The 19,243-nt window shown below is 44.3% G+C and overlaps 1 protein-coding gene across 1 annotated transcript in view; it reads right to left on the bottom strand.

Moving 5' to 3' along the window:
* Positions 1–19,243, bottom strand: part of LOC120997965 (probable cation-transporting ATPase 13A4) — a 216,057-nt gene that overhangs the window by 72,295 nt on the left and 124,519 nt on the right. Inside the window, exons 17-20 of the mRNA XM_040428349.1 lie at positions 18,262–18,379; positions 17,956–18,080; positions 16,857–17,014; positions 13,293–13,400 (exon numbers count right to left, since the gene is read on the bottom strand). Of these exons, the coding sequence (XP_040284283.1) occupies positions 13,293–13,400; positions 16,857–17,014; positions 17,956–18,080; positions 18,262–18,379 (509 nt within the window). The remainder of the gene's footprint in view (positions 1–13,292; positions 13,401–16,856; positions 17,015–17,955; positions 18,081–18,261; positions 18,380–19,243) is intronic.

Raw genomic sequence — 19,243 nt, 5'->3', positions numbered from 1 at the left:
CGCTCCTTGGGTAGAGAAGATAATTTTTTTTAAAGCTGTTCCAACCGGTCTTGAAATTTCTGGCTGTGTTGGCAGACACTGACCTTTGTACGAGGGATTTGGTGGATTAAATGAATTGTGCTAATCCATGAGTAGGGTGTTGAACTCTGGAGGGGATAGCCTCTGCAATGACCTGAAAGAAATGTTGGAAATTGAAGCGTGACAGTGTGTCAGCGGCTGAATTCTGGATGCCCTGGATATGTCTACACGATATCTGGAAATTGTACTGTAAAGAGAGACAAACTAATTTGCGGACAAAGGGCATGATGTGATGTGATTTTGACCTGCCTTTGGCGATGATGTCCACTACTGCCTGATTGTCCGTGACGAATGTCACCAATTGGCCCATTGCCTGCGTCTGAAAAAATAGTAGGAGAAGAGGGACTCCATTGGGGAACAAATAAGGAGATCCCATTCCAGTTGGTCAGGAAGGAATCCCACATGGCCAATTCGACCATTCCTTGGGCATCCAGAAATACCGGGGAGTCCTGCTCTGTGGCTGCTTGAAGCAGATCCAATAATCTGGATTAAAAAAAACTTGCATTGGGGCATAATTCTGGCGGCGAAATTCAGCATACCCAGCAGGGATTATAATTCCTGCTTCAAGAGAACTCTGCAACCCACAAATTTGGAAATAAGCTCCTTGATTTTAGACAGTTTATCCTCTGGCAGTCTTGCCTCCATTTTTTGGGTGTCTAAGACTTTGCCAAGGAAGGTTATTGTGGTTGAGGGCCCTTCTATTTTAGTTGGGGCAACTGGGATGTTGAGGCTTGCAAAGTTTGCAGGGTTTGATGCCGGGTTGCTCTAACAATAGAAAATCATCAAGGTAATGAATGACCATTGGGAAATTGCAGTGGTTTACCAGGACCCAGTGCAGGGCCTGGGCGAACTGATCGAATAGCCATGGACTGCTTTTTGAGCCAAAGGTGAAGCAGTTGGCGAAGGAGTACAGGCCGTTCCACTTTAAGCCGTAAAATTTCCAAAGTTGTGGGTTGATGGGTAACAACTTAAAGGCGTCCGCAAGGTCTGCTTTGGACAGCCATGCCCCTGAGCCTGCCAGAAGAATGAGTGAGATGGCCTTGCTGTGTGAGGAGTATTTCATAGAGAACTCCTCTGAAGGAACTAGAGAATTGAGGCTAGGGATGCCTGAGCCATGAGGCGCTGAGAGGTCATAGATTAATCATTTTTTATTTGAGAATTTTTTGGTGATGATGCCGATGGGGTTTATCCTCCAATAGTCGAAAGGAATACTAGAGAAAGGCCCGATGAGGAAACCCTTCTCCAGCTCCGCCCGAATCAGAGGACCCACAGAAGCGGCATCGGTGACTGCGGACCTGAGGTTAGGGCATTCCCAGGAAGAGTGAGGAAGAGCCACGAGACCGGTATGAAAACCCTCCGTGAAACCATTGATTAGAAATTGTACCTGGTGGGGGTTGTGGAGGAGTATCGCTAACAGGTCCACGTTGACCCCGCCTAGTCACTTGTTTCCTAGTCACATTGGAACTGGGTGAGGGCCGCTGCGGCTTTTGCAGAAAACGTGTACCCTCCATACTTGTGTCCCAGGTCTGTGACCCTGTACAGGTATAAATAGAAACATAGAACATAGAATGTGTCGGCAGATAAGAACCATTTGGCCCATCTAGTCTGCCCAATATACTAAACACTATGGATAGCCTAGTTCAGATAATCTAGTTCTTCGCGCCTCTCTGGGTAGGCAGAACAGATTATATCCCTGAACAGACTAAATGCTAGGACGAACTCTGGGATTGACAGTTTTTTGTTCAATCGGGCATCCCTGGAACTGAGAACTTTCGACACGTTTTCGCACGCTATGGTTCAATTTTCTACCGTGTCGTGGGTGGCTATGAGAATGGCGGCCAGATTAACGTCTTTCCCCTTCAAGATGTCCAGTTTAATGTTATCTGTCACGAAATGGGAAGGGGCTACTTTGGGCAAGGTGAGAACCCTGCCTGGGGATGCAGACTGGGACATTGAAGCGACTGGGAGAGGAGGAGTGGGAAGGCTGGGTGGCAGATCTCTTGACTCCACTGCCGACAGCCTGTTCTGGATGTCCGAAATTGATGAGGATAAGTTATTAATGGTGGCGTGGAGCTGTGTCAACGACAACTGGATTGTCGACATCGACAGCTGCACTCTTGAGGAAGAGGAATCGGATACCAGGAGTCGGTATAACTCCGCCTTCCGGGCCGAAGCTGGGAAACGGATCCCTCTTTTGTTCAGCTCCGCTATGATTTTGGGGACCGTCCAGCTCCTGAGCGACCCCACACTAGCATGGCCGGATGCCAGGGATTCCGGAATGGAAGATGTCTCGTCAATTTCTGAGAGATGTGACATGCTGGAAGCTGAAAATAGAAAACTATTAGTGTTTGGAGTAAGCAAAGACGTCACCTCCTGAAATGTTTAGGACCTTAAACCCGTGTAATTGCCTAGCGTTTGCTACACCACATTGAAAATCGCTTGGAGATAAACTGAGCCAGAGACGTGAGAAACCGTGACATTGGCTCCGCGAGTGTGGTTGAACCTGGTAACGAGAGGACCAACACCTGATGTCCCCACCTGGTGAGCCAGACTTAACAAAGGCACCCTGGTCCTGTTGACTCGTGGCGGCGCTATCGGAATCAGATCTTTAACTAAGAAAATTAAAAACATTTAGTAGGGAGTCTAACTGAAATAGCGCTGCTGGTGGAATTGACCAACGAGCAAGATTTGCGAGCGAATGAACACAATGCCTGAATAACGTAACCAGGCGGTAAACAAGGACAGACGAACATGGTGTGCATAACGAAACCAGGCTTATGGCCAGTGAAGGAGGTGGCCTGAATGACGGAAGAGACACACAATAGACGAAGATGGGTGAACGGGCCTGAGTAGCGTAAACAGGCGGGAGACGTGGACGTGATGAGGAACGAAGCCTGAAACAAAATAGGCTGTGGACGTTGAAAGAAACGCTGCCTGAAATGCGTAGCCAGACAGTGAACCAGGACATGACAACGTGTGGAATGAGTGACGTGAACAAGAAGAGAAAAACATGGCCTAAATACCGTAAACAGGCGTGAGACAAGGATATGACAAAGGCGTGGCCTGAATAACGAAGACAGGATGTGAACATTAAGCAAGGTGGCCTGAATAACGTAAACAGGCGTGAAAACATGGATATGACGAAGACGTTGCCTGAATAACGAAAACAGGCTGTGTGCATTAAACAAGGTGGCCTGAATAACGTAAACAGGCGTGAAACATGGATATGACAAAGACGTGGCCTGAATAACGAAAACAGGCTGTGTTTTTATTTTTTTTAATAACTGTGAGTAAAAACTGTAAAATGCAGCGTATAGAAACAAAGTGTGGCGTAACAGAGGAGACAGATAGCGTGGTTGGTTTGGAAAACATGGTGACTGGAATGCGAGATTACAAACCTTGTGTTATGGAATTTTGACGAACGTGGCAAGCGAAGTTGTTGAAATTTCCGTTACGTTTGGCCTGGAAAGCGTTATAGCCCAGCCGGAGCAAACCAGAAACTCTATTTCTATGAATAAATTAAATAGGGGAAAATATGGCAGCCTGAGATGATTCAAAATTGATGCGGGGCCTGATGCCCCTATACGTGCCTGCGTTTTTAGTTTTTTTTTACTGATGCTACCCTGCCCCCAAACATGTGAGCCCATCCCCACTCATGGGTTTGCACAAAGTGGGGCATGAGACCCCCATGGTGGGCAACAGTTGTGCTGAGCAGTGCAGATTATGGCTTGGCCAATTGCGGGGAGCCTGAGCAGCTCTGTGCCTTCAGCCTCGCTGTACGCTGTGACGCAGGAGAGGCGTGGATGGGGAGGAGCCTTAACCCACCCTGGATCGCGAGGAGCACGTGACCCGCCGGCCGGGAAGGCAGGAGAAACGGTGCGCTGCAGCAGAAGCATGTGGTGATCGGGGTGGTCGCTCCGTGGTGGTGCGGGGGAAGATGACCGGAGGGCTCGCTGAAGGAGAAGGAGGTGGCGGGGACGCGGAGAGAAGGTAGGAGGATGCCGGCAGCCATACTTACCTGGCTGGAGCAGGATGAGGCATGACTGACGTGACCCTGAAATAGCACTGAGTGACGCCAGCACTGAGAGTCTGTGGGAGGGGAGCTTATAAAGCCACCGCCCCGCCCACAATAACAGGCTGAAATCAGCCTTGACAACTGTACAGGGAGTGCAGAATTATTAGGCTAGTTGTATTTTTGAGGATTGATTTTATTATTGAACAACAACCATGTTCTCAATGAGCCCAAAAAACTCATTAATATCAAAGCTGAATATTTTTGGAAGTAGTTTTTAGTTTGTTTTTAGTTTTAGCTATTTTAGGGGGATATCTGTGTGTGCAGGTGACTATTACTGTGCATGATTATTAGGCAACTTAACAAAAAACAAATATATACCCATTTCAATTATTTATTTTTACCAGTGAAACCAATATAACATCTCAACATTCACAAATATACATTTCTGACATTCAAAAACAAAACAAAAACAAATCAGTGACCAATATAGCCACCTTTCTTTGCAAGGACACTCAAAAGCCTGCCATCCATGGATTCTGTCAGTGTTTTGATCTGTTCACCATCAACATTGCGTGCAGCAGCAACCACAGCCTCCCAGACACTGTTCAGAGAGGTGTACTGTTTTCCCTCCTTGTAAATCTCACATTTGATGATGGACCACAGGTTCTCAATGGGGTTCAGATCAGGTGAACAAGGAGGCCATGTCATTAGATTTTCTTCTTTTATACCCTTTCTTGCCAGCCACGCTGTGGAGTACTTGGACGCGTGTGATGGAGCATTGTCCTGCATGAAAATCATGTTTTTCTTGAAGGATGCAGACTTCTTCCTGTACCACTGCTTGAAGAAGGTGTCTTCCAGAAACTGGCAGTAGGACTGGGAGTTGAGCTTGACTCCATCCTCAACCCGAAAAGGCCCCACAAGCTCATCTTTGATGATACCAGCCCAAACCAGTACTCCACCTCCACCTTGCTGGCGTCTGAGTCGGACTGGAGCTCTCTGCCCTTTACCAATCCAGCCACGGGCCCATCCATCTGGCCCATCAAGACTCACTCTCATTTCATCAGTCCATAAAACCTTAGAAAAATCAGTCTTGACGTTTCAGCTTGTGTGTCTTGTTCAGTGGTGGTCGTCTTTCAGCCTTTCTTACCTTGGCCATGTCTCTGAGTATTGCACACCTTGTGCTTTTGGGCACTCCAGTGATGTTGCAGCTCTAAAATATGGCCAAACTGGTGGCAAGTGGCATCTTGGCAGCTGCACGCTCGACTTTTCTCAGTTCATGGGCAGTTATTTTGCGCCTTGGTTTTTCCACACGCTTCTTGCGACCCTGTTGACTATTTTGAATGAAACGCTTGATTGTTCGATGATCACGCTTCAGAAGCTTTGCAATTTTAAGAGTGCTGCATCCCTCTGCAAGATATCTCACTATTTTTGACTTTTCTGAGCCTGTCAAGTCCTTCTTTTGACCCATTTTGCCAAAGGAAAGGAAGTTGCCTAATAATCATGCACACCTAAATTAGGGTGTTGATGTCATTAGACCACACCCCTTCTCATTACAGAGATGCACATCACCTAATATGCTTAATTGGTAGTAGGCTTTCGAGCCTATACAGCTTGGAGTATGTCACGAGGGTATCAAGAGCCATGTCTGACTCCGTTATACCCGGGGTCAGGAAGTCGCAGCGGGTGGCTGCGCGCTCTATATCTAAAGATCATGGTGTTTCTTAGTTATTGTTTTCTGTGTTTGCCTTGCTATCCTTTTTGTCTCTCTCAGGGATCCGTACCTTCTCCTCCTCAGCTGTTTCGTGTCTGCCACTCCCTACCTCTTTATATTCTCCCCTCACACTTCTCTAGTTGCCAGTTATAGAGCTTCCTGCCTGGACATCTATACTGACCCACTGGAGTGGTTAATCCTGGTTGTTGTTCGTGTGTGCAACCCTCCGGATCCCTGTTTGGCTTCTTGTTGTCTCCTGTTGTCTCCCACCTGGGAATATATGTTGAGTCTGTGTTGTCTGTCCTCCCCTTGGTGTTTTCCCTTAGAGTTAGTGGTGCGGACTAGTGTTCCCATCGCCCTGTTCACTACCTAGGGCTCAGCTCAGGGAAAACCAGGGCTTTAGGCACGTGATCGGCGTACGGGTGAGGAACCCGTCTAGGGACGTCAGGGCAGCCAGGTGCCAGCCGCCAGGTGAGTCAGGGGTCACCATCTTCCCTCTCACTTGGGCAGGGCCTTCCTCGTTCCCTCCCTCTGTGTCACGTATGTGATAGCCACGCCGACCGTGATATTATAACTGGCCCTTACTTTTTGAGAAAAAAAATAAAAAAATGTTTTAATTTTTTGTTTGTTGTTTTTTTTTCTCTCTCTACTTAGAATCCAATATGGATCCTATTGATGCCTTGGCAGAACAGCTTCAAAGCCTGTCTTTGGAGGTGGCAGGATTGAAGGCGTCTGTTCTCCAACAACAGCAGCAAATGCAGCAGACCGCACCCCCAGCGGTTGCTATGGGTAACCAGGTTGTCACTGAACCCAAGGTTGCTCTTCCCGACAGATTTTCTGGGGGAAGGGACAAATTTGCAACGTTCCGTGAGGCCTGCAAATTATATTTTAAGTTGCGCCCTTACTCCTCAGGTCATGAAGAACAGCGGGTTGGGATTGTCATTTCCCTGCTTCAGGGGGATCCGCAATCCTGGGCGTTCTCGTTACCCCCTGGTTCTCAGGCTCTTCGGTCAGTGGAGGGATTTTTTGGGGCTTTGGGTCTCATATATGATGACCCTGACCGAGTCGCCCTGGCTGAGTCGAAGTTACGGAGACTCCTACAGGGAGATCGGTCAGCAGAGGAATATTGCTCAGAGTTCCGTAGGTGGGCTACGGATACTCAGTGGAACGACCCGGCTCTCAGGAGTCAGTTCTGCTCTGGGTTATCTGAAAGGGTTAAGGATGCACTGGCGCTGTATGAGACCCCCCTTTCCCTTGATGCTGTTATGTCCCTCTCTATCAGAATAGATAGACGTCTTAGGGAGAGATCGAAAATTCCGGAGCAATTGGTTACCTCTCCCAAGCAACAGTCAGCCTGTACTGACTTAGATGAGCCTATGCAGCTAGGCGGAACTTCTCGTCAGGTCCGTCCTCCCGAGATTCGCCGTAGGGGGGGGGGCTTGTTTTTTCTGTGGGGGGAGGGGTCATTTCATTAATGTCTGTCCCTCCTTTCTCAAAAACAAAAAAAACGTCGGAAAACTACTAACCCCGGGCTGTGCGGAGGATGTCAGCCGGGGGGTATATGTTTCCTCCATACGAACATCTCAATTTGTGTTACCAGCGGTCATTGTTTTTACCCAAGTCCAGGTTGTATAATCTTTCGGGTCCCGAGAGACAAGCCATGAAAGATTATATCTCCGAGAGTCTGGCTAAGGGACACATCAGACCCTCTTCTTCACCCGTGGCTGCAGGGTTTTTCTTTGTTAAAAAGAAAGATGGGGGCCTGCGTCCTTGCTTAGATTTCCGTGAGTTAAACCAGATAACCATCCGTGACCCATACCCTCTTCCTCTCATTCCTGACCTTTTTAATCAGATTGCGGGTGCTAAGTGGTTCTCCAAACTTGATCTTAGGGGGGCCTACAATCTGATTCGTATCAGGGAAGGGGATGAGTGGAAGACAGCTTTTAACACCCCTGAGGGGCATTATGAAAATCTTGTTATGCCTTTCGGTCTGACCAATGCCCCTGCTGTCTTCCAACATTTCGTTAATGATATTTTTAGTCATCTCATCGGCAGGTTTGTAGTCATATACCTAGATGATATCTTAATTTATTCGGCTGATCTGAAAACACATGAGCTGCATGTCAGGCAAGTACTGCAGGTCCTACGGACGAATAAATTATATGCGAAAATTGAAAAATGTGTCTTCGCTGTTCAGGAATTACAGTTCCTGGGATATCTATTATCTGCTTCAGGTTTCCGCATGGATCCTGGGAAGGTCCAGGCAATTTTAGATTGGGATCTTCCTGAGAACCTTAAAGCCCTACAACGGTTTTTGGGTTTCGCTAATTTCTATAGAAAGTTCATTAAAAATTATTCAGTGATCGTTAAACCCCTTACCGACATGACTAGGAAGGGGACGGATTTTTCAAAATGGTCTGACGCCGCTAAAGATGCATTTTCCTCTCTAAAGGAGAGGTTTACCTCAGCGCCTGTTCTAATTCAACCTGATGTCTCCCAGCCTTTTATTGTCGAGGTAGATGCGTCAGAGGTGGGAGTGGGAGCTGTATTGTCTCAGGGTCCGTCTCCTGGCAAATGGCGTCCTTGCGCTTTCTTTTCCAAAAAATTATCTTCTGCAGAGAAGAATTATGATATTGGAAATAGGGAACTGTTGGCGATTAAACTGGCGCTTGAAGAGTGGCGTCACTTCTTAGAGGGAGCAATCCACCCCGTCACGGTGATTACGGATCACAAGAACCTTCTGTACCTAGAATCGGCTAAACGTCTCACCCCTAGACAAGCTAGGTGGTCGCTATTCTTTACCAGATTTAACTTTGTAATCACCTATCGTCCTGGGGCAAAAAATACCAAGGCAGACGCATTATCTCGTAGTTTCCCTGGAGGGGGTAATGTTTGTGATCCGGTACCTATTTTACAAAGAGGAGTGGTTGTCTCTGCTGTACACTCTGTTCTAGAGGGAAAGGTGTTAGAGGCTCAGGGGGACGCCCCGGCCTCTTGCCCCTCAGAGAAATTGTTTGTACCGTTAAACCTGCGTCTTGAATTATTAAAAGAACATCATAATTCGGCACTTGCTGGACACCCGGGTAGTAAAGCAACCTTGGAGCTTTTATCTCGTCGTTTTTGGTGGCCAAGGTTGCGTCAGGATGTAATGGATTTCGTGTCTACTTGTTCTACTTGTGCACGCGCGAAAGTCTCTCATACACGTCCAGCAGGGTCTTTATTGCCACTTTTCATTCCCAATAGGCCATGGACACATCTGTCTATGGATTTCATCACTGACTTACCGTTGTTGGCGGGTAAAACAGTTATCTTGGTAGTAGTAGACAGGTTTAGCAAAATGGTACACTTTATTGCGCTACCCGCACTTCCTAATGCTAAAACTCTCGCTCAGGTGTTTATCAGTGAAATCGTGAAGCTTCACGGGGTGGTTTCGGATCGGGGAACCCAGTTTATTTCTAAGTTTTGGAAAGCTTTTTGTTCCCGTTTGGGGGTTCACTTGTCCTTTTCCTCAGCTTTCCATCCTCAGTCGAATGGACAGACTGAGCGTACCAACCAAAACCTAGAAACATATTTAAGGTGTTTTGTGTCTGAAAACCAAGAGTTGTGGTCATCATACTTACCGTTAGCTGAGTTTGCCATAAATAATCATTATCAGGAGTCCACTGGCAAGTCACCATTTCTTGGTGCATACGGTTTTCATCCCCAATTTTGTACTTTCAAAGAGGGGGGGTCTTCTGGGGTTCCCGAAGAGGAAAGGTTTTCTTCATCTCTTTCATCGGTATGGCAGAAGGTGCAAGTTAACTTGAAAAAGATGAGTGGTAAATATAAATGCATGGCCGATAAGAAACGGTCGCCAGGTCCGGACCTAGGAGTGAATGACTATGTGTGGTTGTCTACTAGGAATATTAAGTTGAAGGTTCCTTCTTGGAAACTGGGTCCTAGGTTCATTGGTCCCTATAAAATAGTAGCCGTCATTAACCCTGTGGCTTTTCGCCTGGAGCTACCTCAGACTTTTAAGATCCATAACGTCTTCCATAAATCGTTACTCAAGAAGTATGTTCCACCTCTAGAACCATCGCCGCTGCCACCTCCTCCTGTTATTGTGGATGGTAATCTGGAGTTTCAAATAGCCAGAATTGTTGATTCTCGTCGGGTCCGCCGCTCTCTTCAGTATCTTGTGCATTGGAGGGGTTACGGTCCCGAGGAAAGAATGTGGGTTCCAGCGTCAGAGGTAAACGCCAACAGGTTAATTCAGACTTTCCATGCCTCTCATCCGGAGAGACCTGGTCCTGAGTGTCCGGAGGCCCCTCGTGAAAGGGGGGGTACTGTCACGAGGGTATCAAGAGCCACGTCTGACTCCGTTATACCCGGGGTCAGGAAGTCGCAGCGGGTGGCTGCGCGCTCTATATCTAAAGATCATGGTGTTTCTTAGTTATTGTTTTCTGTGTTTGCCTTGCTATCCTTTTTGTCTCTCTCAGGGATCCGTAGCTTCTCCTCCTCAGCTGTTTCGTGTCTGCCACTCCCTACCTCTTTATATTCTCCCCTCACACTTCTCTAGTTGCCAGTTATAGAGCTTCCTGCCTGGACATCTATACTGACCCACTGGAGTGGTTAATCCTGGTTGTTGTTCCTGTGTGCTACCCTCCGGATCCCTGTTTGGCTTCTTGTTGTCTCCTGTTGTCGCCCACCTGGGAATATATGTTGAGTCTGTGTTGTCTGTCCTCCCCTTGGTGTTTTCCCTTAGAGTTAGTGGTGCGGACTAGTGTTCCCATCGCCCTGTTCACTACCTAGGGCTCAGGGAAAGCCAGGGCTTTAGGCACGTGATCGGCGTACGGGTGAGGAACCCGTCTAGGGACGTCAGGGCAGCCAGGTGCCAGCCGCAAGGTGAGTCAGGGGTCACCATCTTCCCTCTCACTTGGGCAGGGCCTTCCTCGTTCCCTCCCTCTGTGTCACGTATGTGATAGCCACGCCGACCGTGATAGAGTAAGACAACATGCATAAAGAGGATGATGTGGTCAAAATACTCATTTGCCTAATAATTCTGCACGCAGTGTATATGCCATATGGAAAAAGGAAACGGAAAAACTGAACGGAACCGGAAACACTACTGAAAAAAAAAACGGAAAAACTGATCCAGGAAAACTGGCCCGCAGAACACTGAAAAAGACATACGGTCATGTGAACGAGCCCTTACGCAAAGTGGGCACAGGCAGGAGGAGCGATGTGTATGTGGGCCCCTGCCCTGTATTCGCTAAGCTGCGCTTGCATACATATTGCGCTCTGCCAACTCTGCTAAAGCCCGACATAGCCCATCTATGTCCGGCTTTACCAAAGCAGACAGACAGGAGCAGTAATGTGTGCTGTACATGGCTCACTGCAGCCCCAGTGAGATCCTTACACCCATACACCACTGTAATATCAGCAGTGTATGAGAGTACGTATTATAAAGCGCTATAGGCACCTGAATTTACCATCTATTTCTCATAAAGAAAGAAAGTCTTAGAAAATGTACATTTAAAACACTTAAAATAGGGCCTAATAAACTTTATTTAAAAGTTTAGGTACACTCTAACTTATTTAACTCTTTTATTTTTTTTTACTCCCAGCCCTCCCAAAGCAGTAACTTATTAATTTTTCTATTCACATAGCCATATGAAGGCTTGTTTTTTCCAGGACAAGATGCACTTTCTAATGACACCATATACGGTTGTATAAAGTTCGGTGGGAAGCGGAGAAAAAATTCCAAACGGGATGGAATTAGAAAAAAAAACACTCCATCACAGTTTTATGTTTTTTGTTTTTTTTACCCCATTTCCTATGCGGTTAAACTGAACTGTTACTTTTTTCAGGTCAGTATGATTATAGCGATACCACATACCGTATATACTCGAGTATAAGACGAGTTTTTTGGCACATATTTTTGTGCTCAAAAAGCCTCCTCGTCTTATACTCGAGCCTAGTCTAGCTCCGGTAATACAGGCAGTGCGGGGGGCGGCGCTCACTCACTGACGTCACGCGCATGCGCCGCCTAGTGGGAGAAGGCGCGTGACGTCAGTGAGTGAGCGCCGCTCCCCGCACTGCCTGTATTACCGGAGCAAAGACAAAGTAAGAATACTGCTGTGAGCGTCGGGGAGGGGGATCTGTGGATGGCACTGTAGGGGGATCTATGGATGGCACTGTAGGGGGATCTGTGGATGGCACTGTAGGGGGATCTGTGGATGGCACTGTAGGGAGATCTGTGGATGGCACTGTAGGGAGATCTGTGGATGGCACTGTAGGGGGATCTGTGGATGGCACTGTAGGGAGATCTGTGGATGGCACTGTAGTGGGATCTGTGGATGGCACTGTAGGGGGATCTGTGGATGGCACTGTAGGGGGATCTGTGGATGGCACTGTAGGGAGATCTGTGGAGGGCACTGTAGGGGGATCTGTGGATGGCACTTTAGGGGGATCTGTGGATGGCACTGTAGGGGGATCTGTGGATGGCACTGTAGGGGGATCTGTGGATGGCACTGTAGGGGGATCTGTGGATGGCAGTGCCATCCACAGATCCCCCTACAGTGCCATCCACAGATACCCCCTCCCCTAAACAGTGCCATCATGGCACTGTTTAGGGGAGGGGGGATCTGTGGATGGCACTGTTTAGGGGGGATCTGTGGATGGCACTGTTTAGGGGGGAGATCTGTGTATGGCTCCCTGTATTTAATGCAGAGTGTGTGTGTATATAATGTACACACTCTGCATTAAATACAGGGAGTCACCCTCTTGCAGATGTGTGTATATAATGTAGAGTGTGTGCATTATATACACATACACTCTGCATTATAGCTGCATTTCCCACCCTAGTCTTATACTCGAGTCAATAATTTTTCCCATTTTTTGGGGGCAAAATTAGGGGCCTCGGCTTATACTCGGGTCGGCTTATACTCGAGTATATACGGTATGTATAGTTTTTCTTGCGTTTTAATACTGAAAATAGCAATATTCTGACCCCTCTAACTTTTTAGTAATTAGGTGTATTGCGCTATGTGAGGGTTCATTTTTTGCAACGCCATCTGTACTTTTCAATGATTACTGGAAAATACGTATTTTTTTTAGTTACTGCAACAAAGTTGGTTAAGAAAAAAAATTATTTATCCCTAACGGTTTCATTAGGTTATTTATAAATGTTATTTCTTTATTTATTGGCAAACAGGGGTGTGGCAGGGGAGGAGCCAGGGCAGGTAGTGTGATGGCCTAGGCGTGGGTAGTGGGCGGAGTTAGGGGGCCTAATTCAGATTCCTGCTATGGGGCACAATAATTTTTATGTATGCCCCTGACACCAAGTTCTACTGTAATAACTGCAATCAATTTTGAAACCTAAAGAATAGGTAGCCTTTCCTGCACGCACCCATAGGAATGTGCCAAATGGAGAATCTGTGCCGAATTTTAGGGTAAGGCTAATAAACAGATAAAGATACTAGATTAACAACATTTTTTCTATTGTACCTTTGGCAGTAAACTGTAGAAATGTTGTTCTATAACCTGGTAAGTTTTCCCATTCATGGCAAAACAATAGCTGGTATTCTCGTTACTACATCTATCAATGTCGATCACCTGATGGTAGAATAATTTGTGGTAAGACAAGAAAAAGTATATTTGCTTATAAATCAGAAATTGAGTTAGCTAATAAACAAATAATTCTATATTCTATATATTCACATAAATCAGAAAGCTACATTCATATCACATCACAAAAATCATGCCAAAAACAGTGGCAAAAATGTTTGTTTTGTTTGCCAAAGTTGTCTAACATTTGAAATTGTACATACATGCTTTTGCCATGGTTTTGTGGTCAGAGTTGCTGGAGACATACAACTAAGGGTACTTTCACACTTGCATTAAACTTTTCCGGTATTGAGTTCCGTCCTCAAGGGTCTCAATACCGGAAAAAACTGATCAGTTTTATCCTAATGCATACTGAATGGAGAGCAATCCGTTCAGTATGCATCAGGATGTCTTCAGTTCAGTCAATGTACGTTTTTTGAACAGAGAAAATACCGCAGCATGCTGTGGTATTTTCTCCGTCCAAAATTCCGGAACACTTGCCGTAATGCCGGATCCGGCATTATTTTACATTGAAATGCATTAATGCCGTATCTGGCCCCAAGTGTTTCAGAAAAACGGATCCGGTTTTGCGGTTTGCACATGCGCAGACCTTTAAAAATACCGGATCCGTTTTTCGGATGACAACCGCAGAGACAGATCCGGTATTGCAATGCATTTGTGAGATGGATCCGGATACGTCTACAAATGGTATACATTTGCATGCAGATTGCCGGATTCGGCAGGCAGTTCCGGCGACGGAACTGCCTGCCGGAATCCAGCATTGCAAGTGTGAAAGTACCCTTAGATACACCATGCAAAAACAGATTTTGAGCCTTCCCCCAGGCTCGGACTGGCCCTCACCCCCTGCACAAGTAGCACATAACACAGTAGACTTACTGCACTACATACATACTGTATATTCAATGCACAGCACCTCAACCAGCATATGTTCCTATAAAAATCTTGATCGATTATTAAAGAAACTTCCCAGTTCATTATTCTAGACATGATCAGAGCTGAGAGGACTTTTGGGTACAGAGGATAGCTAGCCACTGTCCTCTTTTCCCCAGGACCTACCTTCTCAAAGCTGCCCCAGGGACCCCAATATTCAATCATCTGGTAGCATCTTTCTTCTGTGTGAGCAGGTAATATTTGAATATATCTGTACAGTGGGCCCCCAAAATACATTTTACTGGTGGGCCCTAGGCACCTGTCTGAAACTACCTTTCCCCTAATGTTCATGTTCTCTTAAAAATAACATGCCGTTTTGAATCCCAATGTGGTCATTAGTCATTGCTATTTGGTGCTGTCAGATATCTGTAATTCAGTGGAAAGCTTTCCTATCAGCTGTTTTTCTGTTTATGAAAAAAATAAAGCCCTAAAATATACAGTGGATATAAAAAGTCTGCACACCTCTGTTAAAATATCAGGTTTCTGTGATGTAAAAAAATGAGACAAAGATAAAGAATTTCAGAACTTTTTACACCTTTAGGCCTCATGCACACGGCCGTTGTTTGGGTCCGCATCAGAGCTGCCGTTTTTGCTCGGATGCGGACCCATTCACTTCAATGGGGCCGCAAAAGATGCGGACAGCACTCCGTGTGCTGTCCGCATCCGTTGCTCCGTTCCATGGCCCTACAGGTCCTATTCTTGTCTATTTTGAGGACAAGAATAGGCATTTCTACAATGGGCCGCCTGTTCCGTTCCGCAAATTGCAGAAGGCACATGGGAGGCTTCCGTTTTTTTTTGCGGATCCGCGGTTTTCGGACTGCAAAAAATTGAGCTGAAATCTTTTAGGTAGAGGGAAAAAAATATATAAACATAAAATAATATGGTTGCATAAGTGTGCACACCCTTGAACTAATAATTTGTTGAAGCACCTTTTGATTTTATTACAGCACTCAGTCTTTTTGGGCACATTTTGACTTGGCAAGATTTGCCCACTCTTCTTTGCAAAAACACTCCAAATCTGTCAGATTGCAAGGGCATCTCCTGTGCACAGCCCTCTTCAGATCACCCCACATATTTTCAATCGGATTCAGATCTGGGCCATTCCAAAACTTTAATCTTCTTCTGGTGAAGCCATTCCTTTGTTGATTTGGATGTATGCCTTGGGTCGTTGTCATGCTGAAAGATGAAGTTCCTCTTCATGTTCAGCTTTCTAGCAGAAGCCTGAAGGTTTTGTGCCAATATTGACTGGTATTTGATACTGTTCATAATTCCCTCTAGCTTAACTAAGGCCCCAGTTCCAGCTGAAGAAAAACAGCCCCAAAGCATGATGCTGCCACCACCATGCTTCACTGTGGGTATGGTGTTGTTTTAGTGATGTGCAGTGTTGTTTTTGCGCCAAACATATCTTTTGGAATTATGGCCAAAAAGTTCAACCTTGGTTTCATCAGACCATAACACCTTTTCCTATATGCTTTTGGAAGACTTCAGATGTGTTTTTCCAAATGTAGTCTGGCTTGGATGTTTTTCTTTGTAAGAAAAGGCTTTCGTCTTGCCACTCTACCCCATAGCCCAGATAGATGAAGAATACGGGAGATTGTTGTCACATGTACCACACAGCCAGTACTTGCCAGATATTCCTGCAGCTCCTTTAATGTTGCTGTAGGCTTCTTGGTAGCCTCCCAGACCAGTTTTCTTCTAGTTTTTTCATCAATTTTGGAGGGACGTCCAGTTCTTGGTAATGTCGCTGTTGTGCCATATTTTCTCCACTTAATGATGACTGTCTTCACTGTGTTCCATGGTATATCTAATGCCTTGGAAATTCTTTTGTACCCTTCTCCTGACTGATACCTTTTAATAATGAGATCCCTCTGATGCTTTGGAAGCTCTCTGTGGACCATGGCTTTTGCTGTGGGGTGCGACTACAAAAATTTCAGGAAAGACCAACTAGAGCAGCTGAACTTTATTTGGGGTTAATCAGAGGCACTTTAAATGAGGGCAGGTGTATGCTGATTCCTATTTAACATGTTTTTAAATGTGACTGCTTAATTCTGAAAACAGCTACATCCCCAGTTATAAGAGGGTGTGCACACTTATGCAACCACATTATTTTAGTTTTTTTTGTTTTCTTCCCTCCACCTAAAAGATTTCAGTTTGTTTTTCGATTGAGTGGTACAGTTTATAGGTCACATTAAAGGTGGAAAAAGTTCTGAAATGTTTTATCTTTGTCTAATTTTTTTTACATCACAGAAACCTGACATTTTAACATGGATGTGTAGACTTTTTATATCCACTGTATATATATATATATATATATATATATATATATACACACACACATATTGTAACTTTTTTTCTCCAGTTAATGAGCCACTTGTTGATTCAGGTCCTGTTTAATGAGTAGAAATTATTTATATATTTCCTTATTATTAGTATTTTTACCACTCTACATTACCAAGTATTATCCAATATAAGCAGAATCAATACTAAAACTCAGTAGCTCCCACAATGCCTTACAGCTATTTCATTAGCATCTGCCCTTTCCATCTCTCTCCATGTAATCGATGCAGGACTGTTGTCAGTTGGCTCACTTGCTTCAGTCAGAATCACTTTGGTATATTTTTGGACCATATCAGAATTTCTTGCAACAGTTACTGCTGTCTGAAGATTATCACCTACAGTGGAAAAATATAACAAGATTACTGAAAGTATTGTTTTCTATAGACCTCCTTTTTCATAACCCTCCCTTTTTTATCACTATTAGGCTGGTGGCTGTATGTTAGCGTCTGTATTATGGCCGCAATCCCTGAAGCCATACATTTCTTTTGACCCAAACTTATAGTACTATATATTTTTCACCATTAATAATATGTTTAATTGTTTGTTACAAGTTTAGCGGTGCCAAATATGTGTAATATGTAATATTTCCTATTAGTGATGATAGAATCTATTCTAATCAAATTTGTTATGAATTTTGCAAAGAAATTCAGATTATGGTAAATCCATAATTTTTGTGACTCGTTTCAGTTTAATACCTTAAAATGGCAGATACTATTTTACAGGTCAGAATACAGAAGCAGGCATTTACCACTAAAAGATAATTTTTGGACCATTTTTAATTAAAAAAAATTGACAGAAGAGTGTGTTATTAAACAGGATCTTTGTTAACATCACAGCCATAGGCATGTATGTCACTGTGACATTACTAATGGTGTATTGGTGATAGAGAACTGGAAAAGTGTTGGATACAGTCATAGGAGACCTCAGAGGGTCATACATGGCTTTTCAGGGCAATTGAGGCACTATTGATTAGGGTAAAATTTAACTGAATAGAATCTGAGGACCGAATCACACAAATCCGATCCGAAAATTTAAAAGAATTTCAAGATATCGGTGGTTGTGGTTATTTGATATTCAGCGTTACATCATAACAGCTGAATTCTAACAGACTCTCTGTCAAGTGTACAATTTATCCTGTACATTTAAATATAAAGCCATAATTCTCTACAAATTAGTCACCATCTTTGTTTTATTCTTCCCACTGAGAACCCCCTTTCCATATACTGAATGACATTTGGAGATTTAAACAGTACACAGTGTATGATACCATATATACCTGTAATCATAACAGTCCGGATTAATGCATTGTTCATCTCCCTTAAAACTGGGATAGTTTCTGGTTTCAACCGATTTTCAAGTATCAGAAGACCAAGAAATATCAGGTCTGATTCCACCTCCTCCCTTAAAAAAATGGAGATTGATCATGTGAGGTGTTTAAGAGTACATATGAATGTAAGGCATTTTAAATGTCTGTGCCACCTAAAAATCTCAAACATATTTTCATGGATCTATATAGAAAAGGTTAAAATGCCCAATTGGTTGTAGTTGGATTACATGCATGTTCTTATTAATATCATATTACCTTGTGTAACTCTCTGTGTTCATATCCTTTGTGCATTGTACTGTTTTATATGCTAGACTTATCACTCTGAAGCCCTGGAGTGTGTATAGCTGGAGCTCACTTGAAAAATTTTCAGGAACTATGAAGAGAAACAGATGTTACAATTTCTAATGATTTTTCTCATTAGCCACAATTTACTGATTTACTGTATCAGATTCTGAACAGCTCCTCATGTCTCTGTACATAATAATGTAATATAAAAATACTCATTTCAAAAATCATTTAAAAACTGCAAACACTATCTCAAATGTTCAAAATAGGGAACAAACACTAATGCGTTTCCGACCCATCAGTCCATAGCTATAAACTGTCTGTTCCCTACTTTGGACATTTCAGATGGCGGGTGTTGTTTTTAAGTAATTTCTGAAATAAAGTATTATTTTTATACTACTTATAGAGTTATATAATTGTTTGCACATGGTTACTCCAACCGCTAGGACTCCCACCAATCACAAGAACGGGGTTCTCGTTACCCAGTTCTGATGGAGCCATGAGAGCTTATTGCATTGATCAGAAAAATCATTGCTCCTGTTATTTTACTGCCTGTTTAAATGCCCGTATAAACCACCCATGTAACAGTCTTTTTACTTGGACCGATCAATTGGCCAATTATTGAGGACGAGCATGTAGAAATGCTTATTCCTGATAACGGGCCATTGGAAAGGTGTCAGTAATCACCTAATGAACAAGTAAACACTTGTTCATTAGATGTTTACTTCTTTTGGCCAACACCAAAAATTGTTTCTGGAGCGTGATTCGCTATTAAAAAAAGGGATGACCGTATAAATGATATAGAGAACGTGATCGCTGCATGCAAATACAAATTCCTCTCCGCTGATGATCAGGCAATCATTTGGAAAGTTTGGCTTGTTAACAATAATTGCCTGTAACAATACTCTGTGTAAGAGGACCTTAAGGCATATGACACTTTCAGAAAAATGTG

The sequence above is a fragment of the Bufo bufo genome, chromosome 4, assembly GCF_905171765.1.
Source record: "Bufo bufo chromosome 4, aBufBuf1.1, whole genome shotgun sequence".
NCBI lineage: Eukaryota > Metazoa > Chordata > Amphibia > Anura > Bufonidae > Bufo > Bufo bufo.
The sequence above is the reverse complement of the archived record's forward strand: the minus strand, read 5'-3'. Positions and strand labels throughout refer to the sequence as shown.